The following is a 14,763-nucleotide window of genomic DNA, read 5'->3' as shown; positions in this document are numbered from 1 at the left end:
AAATGCCAATATGTGACTTGTACGAGTTGGAATAAAGCTTCATGATATTTGTTGAAGAAATGGGGTAGCGAGTGTGGGTTGTAACAACACCTTGAGGGAAAGGGCCTACGGCCACAAAGCTCAATACCACAATCCACAACAACAAAACTGTGAGGAAGAGGAGTTCAACTCTTGTGGAATGAAAGGTAGCACTCCTCTTTACTCATCAATGGGACAATACTCTAACATGCCCACTTTAAACCTTCAAAGGAAGTGGAAGTGCATGCATGGTTAAGCAAGATCAAGTTAACATTCAAAGCACAACAGATTCATAGTGCCCCGTAAGCTAAATGTGGCTCTACAACATTTGCATGTGGGTTGGATGTGGCAAGTGCAACCCATATTTGGGGAGCAAGATGGATTACCAGAAACTCTAAAGGGGTCTTTGGTGAGTTTGCAGATGGATTAACTTAGGGATGAAATTGAAATTGGGATGAGTCGTATGATTTTCAACTCATGCAATTGTTCTAGAAGGACATGTCAATTGAAGAATACGCTAAAAAGTTCGAAGTCTTGGAGTCAAAAACCAAACTTGACTTTTGAAATGATCACAATCAAAAGATCCTATTTGCTTGCATGCTTGAAAACCTGATCCCTCAACCTCAAACCTGTGTCATAAATACTCTTAGCCTAAGTTTGCAACCCTTGAAATCTTTTTATTTTTGAAGGTTTATGTGAATCTAGTGTTGAGTTTAATATCGAGAGGATACTTTTCTTGAACAATTAGATAATGAATTTGATTGACTAGACCAATCCCCCTACCATTAGAAACAATGGAATCCTTAGTTTTCCTTGCTGCGATGACTAGATTTGGTTGTCTTAATACCTTCAAGTTTTATGTTTACATTTTAAAACAGTAACTTCTTGTTTTGGTTGAAGAATACACTAAAAAGTTCAAAGTCGTGGTGTCAAAAGCCGAACTCGAATTTTGAAATATCACAATCAAAAGATCCTATTTGTTTGCATGCTTGAAAACCTAATACCTCAACCTCTAACCTGTGTCATAAATACTCTTAGCCTTGGTTTAAGAGACAAGTTTGCAACTCTTTAAAATTTTTTATTTTTGAAGGTCTATGCAAATCTAGTGTTGAGTTCAAATACGGGGAGGATACTTTTCTTGAACAATTAGATAATGAATTTGATTGACTAGACCAACCCCCTTACTATTAGAAACAATGGAACCCTTAGTTTCCCTTGCTGCGATGACTAGATTTGTTTGTCCTGACACCTAATACTTTAAAGTTTTATGTTATACATTTTAAAACAATAACTTCTTGTTTTGGTTGATATTGATAGTAAGTTGAACGTTCTTGATAAGAAAGAAAATCTGTACTAAAGCATGTACAACTCATCTTCCTTTTGTGTTAGCTCATCATTACCCTCTCTTGCAAGTTTCTCTCTCATAACTCACCTTATCACTCCACCTCTCAGCACCTCACTCGTGATAGTAGGGACTCACAGTGTAACAGAAAATCTATTTGATCCTTTTTAATTATATGTATTGTGAACCCCAAGGCAAAGGAACTAATGTTTGTTACATTTACCCATGCTTTCTGGAAATTTATATGGAAATAAATCTTGAAAGGCCCTAGAAAGAATCTGGAAGGTTCTAAAAGGTACCACTCATAAAAAAATATGAAAGTGATGTATTATTATTCCAAATCTGCAATTTATTTATTAGAAGAATGGAAGTAAAATGAAACAAGAAGTAAATCAAGAGGGAGAAATCTCCTCACATTGATTTACTTATAAATAAAATACTTAGGCTCGTATATTTAATTGAAAAACTAGAAAAATTTCTGTAAAATTTCATAACAATGAAAGCATTAAACCTTGATCCAAAATAGAAAGCTATACCTCATGTTTTCATTAGTCATCCATCTTGATAGTACAAGGGAACTCCATCAAGCTTCAACTCCTAAGCTCCAATAGCTTGTCACTTCTCTAACTTCTAACTCCCCACTCATCAATCAGTGATGAAATGGAGAGAAAGCTCCTTTATATAGAGTGAGCTAAGTGTCACTTATAATAAAATACATTACTTTCCTAACTAACTTCATGACAAATCTAACAATAATAAAATATTGGAGCTATGTCCTCAACCATCAAAGTTGACTTGTGAACTATGAGCAGTAGTTTCTCCTTTCTCCAGTGGTGGTAGTCCCATCTAAATATGAGGTATTGTGCAAGATATAGCTGTAAGAGAGGGAGCACACCATTAAAATTTAGCATGAATGAGTAAAATATTACAATAATTCTCCTAGCCGAGTGCTCCAAAATTTCCTCCATGGGAGAAAAACAAATAATACAATAAAGGAGCGGTTGCAACCTCCAACAAGATAAATCCAAGGAGATACGATGAATTGGGGTTTTGACCATGCTTTGACTTCAACAAATATTAAAATATCTCCTCCACATGTGTTCTCTTGAAGATGAAACTCCAAGCATAGTAAGAAGATAAAGTAAATGCATGCAATGTGCCACATGTGGCCCTCAAGCTCAAAGTTCTTGCATACAAGGGGACAGTTGTCCTTGTCATGTGCCATACAATGCCAAGTGTAGCTGAAATATCAATGCAATAATGATGAGAGAGCACATCGGAGAGGTGCACCCTAGAACACTATCCCATGTGACTACCTCAACCAACCATCAATTATAAAATATTCTCCATGTTAAGTGTTCCCTAGGAAGACGTGCTAAAGTGGTTAGCCTCATCAATTCGCTTGGCAAAACCATGTGTTGTTTTCTAAAACTGTTAAACTATCTGCTTGATATCATGTGCACAGTAAACAAGCAACCTAGGAAAGTGTGCCAAAGTGGTCACACCTGTGATCAATATAATATTCCTCCACAACGAACTCCATAATGATGCCCAAGTTTCAACAATCTCAAACAGAGTGCACCCTAGAGAAGTGTGCCATGCTGTCCAACATCAATAAAATATCGTTGCATGCCTTGAAAAGTGCGCGAATGAGGGGAGTGCTCCATCAAAACCCCTAAACCTCATCCAAATAAACCCCTGCAGGTGTGGAAGGATGCCAAGCGAAATAGGGTGCTCAAGCAATTAGCCTCCAAGTGGTCACAATAGGGTCAAAAACCAGTAGAATGATCAAAGAATGTGTCCAAAGGTTAATGAACGTAGCCCACCTCAAATTAATCCCTATATGATTAAATCACCATGAACATGTGGACCAATGAGGGGGGCATGCCCCATCAAGGTTTTGTACCATGCAAATAAAAATATTTCTCCCTAGTAAAACGTCCACCATGATAAAAACAAAACTTAAGGCTCAATTTAGGGTGCACCACCAATGGATATTTACACCACAGTATGCCATCTAACCATGGGAAAAGTCTAGATCATGAAAATATTTGTAGTGCTTCCCATTTAACTCAAATTTAGGGAAAAGTACATCAACAAAGATAGTAACATTATCAAACATGTTTCCACAGAGGTGATGTTTGGAAAATGTTATCTGTGAAGTCAGATAGGGAAAATCCCATCACAACTTCATATCATAGGAAATAAACATAGGCAAAGTGCTAACTCCATCAAATATGTTCACAGTTCTATCATCCATAGCAAGAAAAAAAATATCATGTTGGACACCCTTTCCTAGTGACACCAATAATACAACATCATTATGCAAAAAGTCAAGAGGAGTAAGTTACCATCATTCTCATGGCGATGGATGTCAATGTCCACCCTGAGAACCTGTCTTCTAATGCCCCTTTGGAGAAATTCCTGGACTGATGGACCCTTAGGGAGTGATCCAATGTGGCCGCTGGATGTTTCTACTGTAGAAATTGGAGTTGAGGTGGAAGCTAGGGTGAAAGCTCACTAGCATCCAAGAATGAAGAACTCCTGGTATAGAGAAGAAACTGGTAGTTGAACACTTTCAATTGAATAAGCAATTTCACCACTTGCCTTGTGAGTGATGAAAGGATCTTGACTTTGCCTTACATGTGTAAATGCATATCTCTGTATTTTTCTATTCAGACTTCCAAAGTATTCTTCTATCTGTTAGATATTTATTGTCATTTATGATCACTAAATTTGCAATCCTTTTAACTGACGCTGAATCATTTTCATGTCATAAAGAGGTCTCTCCACTAATCTTTTACCTGCTAGTAGTGTACCCATATAGCTAATTATTTTCTTCTTTGTTGCTAGTTACCGTTAGAGTTTGTTTTCTGACAGGTAAACTTTAATTAATTTCAAGTTAATTTCTACTCTTTATATTTTATTTTTATAACTGTGAACTGTGTATGCTTATGCTAAAGTTCAACTGTTTTCTCCAGATTCATTAATTGTTGGAGAGCACCTTTTCTTTTCAATAGAAATGTAAATTCAAAATTCACTATGCTGAAGTTCCACCCAAAATATTTGACTGATAGCAGATGCCATATTTTACAGACAAATAGATTGTGACTGCAAGTTCCTGGAGTCCCAGAGAATCATGGATTACAGTCTTTTGCTGGGTCTTCACTTCCTAGCCCCTCAAAATGCTAAAATGTATTTGCCATGGCCTTCTACTGAGTTGCGAGTGCCACAGGGCGCCATTGATACACTGACAAGTTTTGATGGTAATTAATCTTTTTCCCAGAAATTTTCTTTAGCTCTCATCCCAAATGATTGTGCTATTTATAATTCCATGGTTTAGTTGTTTCTAGGATTATTGGTAAGTTGTTTTCCTGACTTAACCAGAAAACACAATAAAATGGCTAACTCTGTTGTTTAGTTGACTTCATCTGAAGGGTAATTTTGCTGTTTTTTCGAAGTTGTATAAAAGAGGGGTGTTGAAAGCTGAAAACTGAGGCAACAAAACTGGAAATAGGAAACAGGAAAGGGAAGCCTGTAAGAGGTATTGGAAATAGGGATATTATGAAAGACTGGGGATGATGACCTGGGAAACATCAAAAGAGCTTTGATAAGAATCAAAAGTAATAAATTTTTTTGGATACGTGGAAGAGATTGTCTTCATAGCCCTTACATTAACAGCATGGGTGAGTGAATATACTGGAGTCATTCGAGGCAGGATATAATCTCAACTTACACTACGATTGAAATTTGCCTTAGAGCACTAGAGCTGATTGTTATGCTCCAAGGATGCTCTTAACCCATAATTGATGCTCTCTCTAAAAATTACAGTCGTAATTAGAGCATAGCTTTGCACAATCTCCCTTTTATTTAATTGAATATTTTTTGAATGCCAAGCATTTCCTTAATAAGAGTATTAGAGAGCCTGTTGAGGTATTCGTTTTTGATGTTTGCATAGAAGAATTATGTAATCTGAATTTTTATACGAGGGCATCTTTTAAGATGATTAAATGCAATATAAAATGACCTTTATTGGAGAAGAGGACAGCAACAGCCCTTCGGCTGAAAAACCTGGATTAAGAGAATAAGAGATCTCAGAGAGGAGAAGCTGTTGTGGTTCCATTTTTGTTATATATCTTGTACATGTGTTATATCTTTAACAAGTACCCCATAACCTGAACCTGTGTTTTATATATAATTTTAATCCATGCACGTTTTCTTATTGTTGGCTTCTTTTTTTTCCCTGATATGGATGCGAGTTATTAGCTAGCAAGCTCAATAATGATAACAATTTTGTCCTGAGTCTGCAGGACCAGTAGAGGATAAGTGGAATTCTACTAAACCTTCAGACTTTGTTGCTTTAACACCAGATCAAAATGGTGATTTACTGTTGTCACATGGCCTTGGTGACCCTTTAAAACCAATACAAGTTGGTAAAGTAGATGTAGCCCTGCCAGGAACAGCCAGGTAGTGTATTGCAAGTCATTAATCTTTAATAATTGTTTTTTAGGAAATTATTGTAAGAAATAGACTTTTCTCATAGGCATAAACTGCCATCCTTGAGTTGAACTCGCATGCTTGATTATCTGAATGTTTTTTGTGACAGCAAGCTGGGAATGCAACAACTGGGCATAAACATGCCTGCCAAGGCTGAGCAAAGTATGGCTGGCAGTGAATCAGATTCTCATCTGGAGAGAGAGTTGTTTGGTGAGGTTTATGATGTGGTGTTGCACTTTGGAATCATAGATATCCTTCAAGACTATGATATCAGCAAGAAACTCGAGCATGCCTACAAGTCCCTTCAGTTTGATTCCCTCTCAATATCTGCAGTCGATCCTAAACTATACTCTAAGCGGTTTCAAGATTTTATTTGCAGAATCTTTCTTGAGGAATCATAGCAGTTGGGAGTTTTTGGTCTTGCATCAATTTCATCTTCACCTTGAAGCTACAAGACAGATTCAATGAAGTATATGATTTGCTTGGATTCTCTTCTTGCCTGCAAGAAAGGTATAGCATCTATAGAAACTATGTCTAACTGCATATCCAAGTCTTGTTTTGTATGGCCAGAGACCTTTGCTTCTCTATTTTTGAAAGCACAAGAAACTGTTCAGCATCTGCAGTTATTGAATGGAGAGCAATTACATAGTCCAAAGGGTGCACAGGATTCTTGAAGGTTCTCTCTGTGAAATGCATTGCTGCTAGTTCAATATAGTGTAATTATGGCTCAGCAGTTCTTCACAGGTACGGTAAAAATGGTGGCATTTGCTTGCTGAGCAGTCTCTAATTTCAAATGTATTTTATTTTCCCTGTGAGGGTAAATTCAGCATTGAATTTATTTGTTGCCCAGAATCTCCTGGAGATTATTAGTTGCCAAATGCTACCAGGTTTCTGGGGAGATCGAGAATAAAATGTAAAAGTATATAATGGAAATTTGATCTGCTTTTGGGCTTCACAATTTCGAAGCATCAAAATTTGTCCTTTCTTGGAGGCAGCTATGCAGTAATGAATTCAACCCACTTATCAATGAACCTAATCAGAAAGGAAGGCTTTTGACCTGCCATTGGTTAAAAAAAATCTGGCGAATGTCTATTGGATGCAATGTTACAGCTTTATATTTTACATTGTTGTCCTTGACATTCGATGTGCATCCTTGAAGTTAATGATGTTGTAACGAATCAGTGTGGATAGTGTTGTATGTTGCTGACGGAACTACTGATACCAGGTCTGTAAATATGGATTGTTCAACACGTTATGGCTTCAGAATGGAAAATCATTAATCCTAATAGTTAAAGAAAGCTTACATCTATCCCTCCATGAGGCTGGAAACCTCTATTTTGAAAAGCAGGTATGATCGTCTTTTCATGGCACGAAATTATATATATAATGTTACTGCAAGCGACTCTGCATTGAATCAGTAAACTTTAAAGCCTGTGGTGTACCTTACTGCACGAGGGAATGGCATAACAAATCCGAACTTTCGAAGCTATCGGCCTAAGTAAACTTATCTAATTGGTACTACAAGTGGATGCTTAGCTTGTTTAAAATTTCTAGTCGCTAGTACTTATTTGTTTGCTTAGAATTTATATAGCTGTAAGCCAAGGTACTTAATTGAAGTTCTCTTCAACATGATTACAGAGTAAAGATGCAGCAAACCCGCAAATCACACATATTCAACAGACTAATTAGAAAAGGACTATACCCTTCTGTGATTTAGGGCGCAATTTTACTTAGGGATTATGTCTGAACCTAGTTTTAACAACATTTATTGACACCTTTAAAGCATCAAACTAGATGATTCAGTCTTTTAATACCGCTTAATCATTCACATTCAACAAGGATTTTTCTTTTCTTTTTTTCCATTATAATTATAACTATAATTTTTTGGTTTTTTGTTTTGGGTCTTTTCCATTATAATTTTAAAACTACTACCAAACGCTGTACTGTAATAATTTAAAAGCTACTACCAAATGCTGTTATGTTCATTTAAAAGCTATTACAAAATGTGGAGCGAAGATATTAGCTTCTGCATTCGACGGCATGATTTTTATTGAAAATAAATAATAATTGCTTGTGTGGATGAAATTTTTAGTGAACTTATTGGCATAGATTAATGTACCGCATCTTGAGCACCCACTCCCACTGACATGGAACTAGCAAAATTAGTCGCAACTGGTTGAATCAACTCTTTGGGTTCGTGGAAATGCATACACATGTACATGTTTGTTCTATTTATTGATGATAAACAGTAGACTAATTGTAAAAATAACGGTTTCAATAGTCGCCAAGGATAAGATCAAGTTGAACCATGTACTTCATTAATTAAGAGAAAAATTGAAGATGACAAATTTTAGGAGTAAGAATGATGTATTCTGTAAAAGCTCAGTAAAGATTTAAATTCAAGGCAACCTAGATACAAATTTAAATTGATTAATATAGGGATTGAAAATATTCACGAAAGGGTTTTGTTATTTTGGTCAAAGCCCTTACCTTCTATTAAAATGAGCTCTGGACATTAAATTGCAGTGCCATTAAGGGATGTTTCAAGCAGAGGGTTTGATGATATATTAACATTCCGTGCAAATTATAATTATTTGTATATTTATTATGTGAAAACAAGTATTATGGCTTTATAATTTTTTAATTTGATTTGAAAACACTAAATGCACCCCTCGAAAAGTAGAGAAGTATTACAATATCATCGTTATTAAAAATTATTTAGTAATATTTATAAAATAGTGTTACAATGCATAAAAGTAAACCTTTTTAAAATTAATTAATATCTCTTATTTGAATGGGCGTTGATATAATTTCACAATATCACTATTTTTGGGTTAATATTTAATAATTTTATAAAAAATATAATAGTAAAATATTATCACACTTTTTAATTTCTTTTCGGCTATATTATAAATAATAGTTGTCTCATATGAATGAGCGTTGATATAATTTCACATTTTTTGGGTTAATATTTAATAATTTTATAAAAAATATAATAGTAAAATATTATCACCTTTTAATTAATTTTTATTTTTTTGCTATATTATAAATAAGGGTTTTGGGTTAATATTTAATAATTTTATAAAAAATATAATAGTAAAATATTATCACCTTTTAATTAATTTTTATTTCTTTTGCTATATTATAAATAAGGGTTGAAGTGGTTTTTTAGTTTTCCAAGGAAAAGATTTGTTGGGTACTTTTTAATTATTTTTGGGCTATATTATAAATAATGAGTCACAGTGAGTTTTTTAGTTTTCCAAGGAAAAATTTGTTGGGCATTTTCTTGTGTTTTGTTGATGATTCTCTAGGTAAATCTGTTGGTGCTGATTACGGTGCTCTGATTACAACTTCTGAACTAGTAGGGATATAGAGTAAGACGCAACAAATACAAGTAGCTTGAGGGACTAACCTTGAGGCATCTTGCATGAAGCTTGAAACACTTGATTACTTGAGATGAGGTAACCGGTGTAACTCTATTATCTATATTTTTCTAAGATTGTTATTTCAATCTTTATTTGTTTTCAATCATAGTTTATTAATCTATGATGCTATATCAATTTAAAATTTTGTTTGTTTATCATACAAACTACTCATGAAAAGAAATGTTTTTATTGTCATGTGCATCAACACAATTTTTTTTTTTTTTTTTTTCTAAGTAAAGGCTACTGCTATATTAAAAAAGAAAAATATGTACAAAGTTTAGATCTTGCGAGGAGGTCGAGGCCAGCCTTCAAACAGAAGAAGCTGGACTATACTGTCTATCTGCTTTAACCGAGTCATAAAACACAGTCCATAATAATGCTTCCTGGACATCAAATAACCTCGACTCAAACTGCCAAAAGCACCATAGCTACTGGCAGGACAGAGCCATTTTACATCATTGACACTAAAACAAGAAGAGCATGCTGCTGAAGCTTGAAATTTGCAGCAGTAGCCAAACTGAGACCTAGGACTGAATTGGACACAAGGAAACAACACCATTTGTATCGACATGATTGCAAAAAAGACAAAACAGTGCACCCGAAGGGAACTAGGCTGTCTGGCTGGGCGAGGCCGCCTGCATTCCTTTGTCCGGGCTGGGCGAGTCGAGCCAGATGACCATCCCGTCCACGCCCTGAGGCAGCTCTCCCGGACCTGGCTGAGCACGAGCGCTGAAGACTTCCATTTCCATATTCGAATTTGGCGGCGGCAAAACCTCTTGCACAGAGGCGGCATGCCCTGAAATTTCCTGAGTCGGAGCTTGCTGGACCAGGGCGTTCTGAGCTGGAGCTTCCTCGTAACGGTGGGCTCTATAAACCAAACCGTTCATGTCGCCTAGAAGGATATCACTATCTTGAACACTAGTAGAGGCAGGGGAGTTAGAATTGGGCATTCCAGGCTCTTCCTCAGAGATGAAAACCGTGAAATTGACCACCACTTCTGGTCTGACTAGGCGGCTAGGAAACCTGAAGCGAAAAGTCTGGTAGGTGCCCTGTGGAAGAAGGCATTCCTGCTCAGAGCTGGGAGACGAGGGTGGCGCTGAGGCAATGGGCGCAATTGGTTGTAAATCTTCCATGTCCAGGCCAACACGGGTACCAGACCTCCCTCCTCGCCTGGGTACTCCACGGCTGCGCGGCATGGCGCTTAAGACCAGAGACCCCAAACACTCAACAATCCCTCGAATACTGGAAGCCGGTATAACCTCTCTCCGAACACGGGAAGCAGTAATGGGCCAGTTATGTTCTATAATTGACATGTTAATCCCAATATACGACGTAGCATCCATTCTCACCACGGGGGAAAGGCCTTGGGCTCTACTCCTGTTCTGCATCGAGTCCTGAGCAGCCATGCTCGGCTTGAATGCAGCGTCCCGTCTCCTCTGCTGCAAACTAAATTCGCTTACCTTGTGCATTAACTTGTAATTCCTTTTGCAGGCCTCCGCGTACAGGTGCCGGCGATCTGTCCTGCTCCCAGGTGGTGTGGCGTATGCCATATTTAATGCCTAGTAGAAGCACCCGCATCTGGGTATGTGCATCAACACAATTACTGTGTGGCATAGTTGCTAATATTTTGTTTAGATTTTTTAGATTGCTTTGGGAAGTTGTAAAATCATTACTTGCAAGAAAATGTTCCCCATTTATATAAAAAAATAGGTTTTTATTATTACCAAATAGTTATTTTGAAAATGTTTTGGTACTTGTAACTAATTCTAGAAGAAATCAAAATTAGAGCCCTCGTTTAGATTGCCAGCTAAACTTCTGAAATATTTAAATTTTCTGTAAGAAAAGGGTTTGAAAGAAATTAAAAGTAAGGCCTTAATTTAGATCATTGTTTTAAAGCTTGGACTTGGATTCAAAATCAGTGGAGTCAATTTGGTCTTAGACTCTGATTGACTAGGATTGACCTCATTTCAGTGACTTGGTTTACTAAAAAATACATAAAATATTTAAATTTTAATTAAAAGATGTATATTTTAATGATTCCCAATCACAATTTCAAATTACTAAGAGTTAACGTGCAAAGTATGCTCATGGCACATACATATACCATTAAGCATTTAAAAAAGAATTGTTTTAATCACATATAGGTCGTGACAGTGGGTTCTGGGGATTGACTCGATCAAGTAATGATAGAGTTAGTTGAGTTGTATTATTTTAGTAATGAACCAATTGAGTCAAGCATTGACTTGGTTGATTCAGTACCAAATTGAGCAAGTCAAGCTTGACTCCATTGGCTTGATCTCGAACTAGTCACCTGAGCCAATTCACAAGTTGGGTTGATGAAGGTAAAGGTTGACTCAACTAAGTTGACCAAGTCTGAATTAATTTGGTTAGAGTTTGATAACTACGATCTAGATTGCTAGTTGTACTTCAGTCTAAAAATATTAAAATATTCTAAAGAAAAGGGGTGTGATTGTTGATCTCGAGTTTGATAACTACTAGTTGTACTTCCCTCTAAAATTATTAAAATATTCTAAAGAAAAGGGGTGTGATTGTTGACCTCGTGATGCTTGGCCTCTGTGGTAGGGAAAAGGATGACAAGCAAACTTCTAACCTCTTAAGTTTTTAAACTTATAATATAACAAAGTAGCTAGTATTTTATTTAATGTTTTTCATTTTAAAATAAATTTACAAAAATAATTGAATAAGCTTCCATTATTTATTTTTAAATTTTATGTAAAGCTTGCTCAACCGCTAACCGCAAATTGCAACTTTCACTCCCTTAATTTTTTAAAATTAAAGTTCAGTGATGATTTTTTGGTATTTTTTAAAATGATTTGTTTGACTCCTATATTAAATTGTTTATTTTTATTCAAAAATTTTCATTTAAGAAAAAATATTATTACAAAATTTCTTTCTAATTTAAATTGTAAAAATATACATTACATTTTACAAAATTTGAATGGTTCTTTTTCTTAAATTATGTTTTTTGGGACATTAAGAGAACACTATATTATTTTTGCAACAAGTAAAAGGAATTCCACAAAAAAAAAGCCTTCATTACTAAAGTTAAAAACAATAGTAACAATAAATGACTACAAAAACCTCCATTCTTTAAAATAGAAAAATAAGAAGGGTGCAAACTCATTTTAGAATAAGAATTTATTTTAAAATAAAATGGCTAGAATGTTTGCATTCCCTCACATCACTCTTTTTCAACAAATATATTTTAACTAACACTCCCACCATTTTATTTTATTTATTTGGTTGGAAAAGGTAGATATCATCCTCTCCATGCCAATCTCAACCCCAATTTTTCAATGATAACTTCCCACTTTCACTTCCCTTCTTGAGTTGAAGCAAACTCCAATAACATGAGTTGTTGAGGCGAGCTCCTGTGGTGGCACTGATTAGGCATTTGTTATGGTAGTGTTGCTTAGGTGACTTTAGCGCAAGAATCACTAATAATGTAATTCTATTTTTGGTAGTTGCTCACCATATGAAGGCTTTATACATCTTGATGGACGGGGGATAACATTGTATGACTAGTGATTTTAATTCGTCCCCTCCCTTTGTGCAGTATTCAAACACATTGATGTGGAATTTGTCCTACTTCAAGCTTTGAATATTCTAGCTTCTAATGAGGTTAGGAGTGAGAATATAGAGATAATTTTCAAGTTAAACATGAATGATTAAATTGACATATTTGGCTAGGTAGGATTGTTCAAGGAATAGTTGGTAGTTATATGAATAATACATTGAAAATGGAAGTTATAATATTACAAAATTTGTCAAAAATGACTTCATGAAAGTGATCAGGATCTTTTGTTTATGAGCCTATGATTTGTCTTCTTAAACAGAGTGTGAAATACCAAACTTGATAAAAAACATTGGAAGGACTATGAACAAAAGAAATAATTGCAACAAAATAAGAACAACACAACATGGTTGATAATGAAGTTAATCCAGTGTGGGCTACGTCTCTGGGTCCTTTTTCAATGGAGTGGCCTCTTCAATTATGATGCAAAATGACAAAATTTTACATCAAGTCAATCTCAAAAGTTGGCTGTTTATTCTACAACTGTACAATAGCCTCTAAGAACCCTAGAAAACACTCTCCTTTCTCTGATTTCCAAAAGGGCACAAAAGAGTATATTTATCACATACGTAGTGATAAACTTGCCAACATAAGCCAAGGGCTACTCCTTTTTGATCAACATTCGATTGCCTTGGGATGGTGGCAATGTGTCCTATTTATAAAGTTTAAGCCGTAACCGATCCGTGGTCGAACCTGCGGGGGTTGCGCCATATACCAATACTCTCAGTGTACATTCTTTAAATATACTTGTGGTCGATGCCATTTCAAGTCACATGTCATTGGTGTATTGGTTGGCGGAGGTAACGAGAGGTGTTTGTTACAGGAGGTTGCAGAGTTGAGCTCGCGGACCTCCCATATGTGGTATTATGTTATAACTGAACTTTAAATTTAGTTATTCTAATTCCATTCCAAATAGTTCATTGGTTTGTTGGTGAAGTTGTTCTACTTGCTTCCATGAGGTTAGGGGTTTGATTCCCCTTCTAGTCATTCTGTGGTGGTTATGTTTATTTTGTCCAATCGGGGCACTACATGGAATCACGTGATTAGTCCACATGTCACTGTAGGATTGGTCCATTTGGCACATAGTCAATGCCAAAAGCCTAGTCCCCTACTGAGTCAGCTGCCACATAATGCTACACCAATTGCCACGCCATTGCCCTTGCCATGTGTCATCTCCAAGTCTCACCATGTCACTTGTATGGCCCTGCCATGTGTCATCTGTATAAACTGCCACATGACACATGTATGTTGAAATTCTATGGCAAGTGCACTAGAATACAATTTTATGCTTTGATGATTACTTCTTGATGATTTTCAAACATTATTTCTCATGCCATTGATATCATTAAATAATTACACACAAAAATCTCAACTGTAAATGTAGAGGAAACATTAAACATCATAGAAAGACAACCATGCACAATAGACACTATTTATAACCGGGGAAACCCAATCTTGGGAGAAAACCCAACAATATTTTCTTGAGGAGAAATTGTCTTTTCAACAAGGTTTACAAATCAAAATTTGTCTAGAAATCTGTGCCAACATTACAAGTCAAAACACCAGTTAAACTAGGTCAAACACTTGAAATTCAATGTTGGTCAAACTAGTAAAAAAATAGAAGTCAACATTGGTCAACGACCTAGTCAAACTCAACCCTATGATCAAACTTGGTGTGCGATCAACTTAGTCAACTATTTAGACATGTGCCTATGGTCAAAGTCGAATTACGGTCAATTGTTCACATGTGTGACTATAGTCCAAGATGGTCAAACTCGGCTGTATAGATCACACGTGTTGTCTCCAAGAGAGATATAAATGATGAAGGAAACATAAAAGATGATCTCTAGCAATAGATATCTCCTTAGCCAAATTTCTCCTCCACT

The 14,763-nt window shown here is 35.9% G+C and overlaps 1 protein-coding gene across 1 annotated transcript in view; it reads left to right on the top strand.

Annotated features, from left to right (window-relative positions):
• Positions 1–7,038, top strand: part of LOC149163306 (phosphatidylinositol 4-phosphate 5-kinase 1-like) — an 86,110-nt gene extending 79,072 nt beyond the window's left edge. The window contains exons 9-11 of the mRNA XM_089431675.1: positions 4,457–4,626; positions 5,671–5,827; positions 5,967–7,038. Of these exons, the coding sequence (XP_089287801.1) occupies positions 4,457–4,626; positions 5,671–5,827; positions 5,967–6,258 (619 nt within the window). The 3' untranslated portion in view covers positions 6,259–7,038. The remainder of the gene's footprint in view (positions 1–4,456; positions 4,627–5,670; positions 5,828–5,966) is intronic.
• Positions 7,039–14,763: the final 7,725 nt, after the last annotated feature.

Source organism: Pinus tabuliformis, chromosome 5_1 (assembly GCF_031772625.1).
Source record: "Pinus tabuliformis cultivar Carrire ecotype Pingquan chromosome 5_1, CPIR1, whole genome shotgun sequence".
NCBI classification, from domain to species: Eukaryota; Viridiplantae; Streptophyta; class Pinopsida; order Pinales; family Pinaceae; genus Pinus; species Pinus tabuliformis.
Note: the sequence above shows the minus strand (reverse complement) of the source record. Positions and strands in the feature narration are given on the sequence as shown.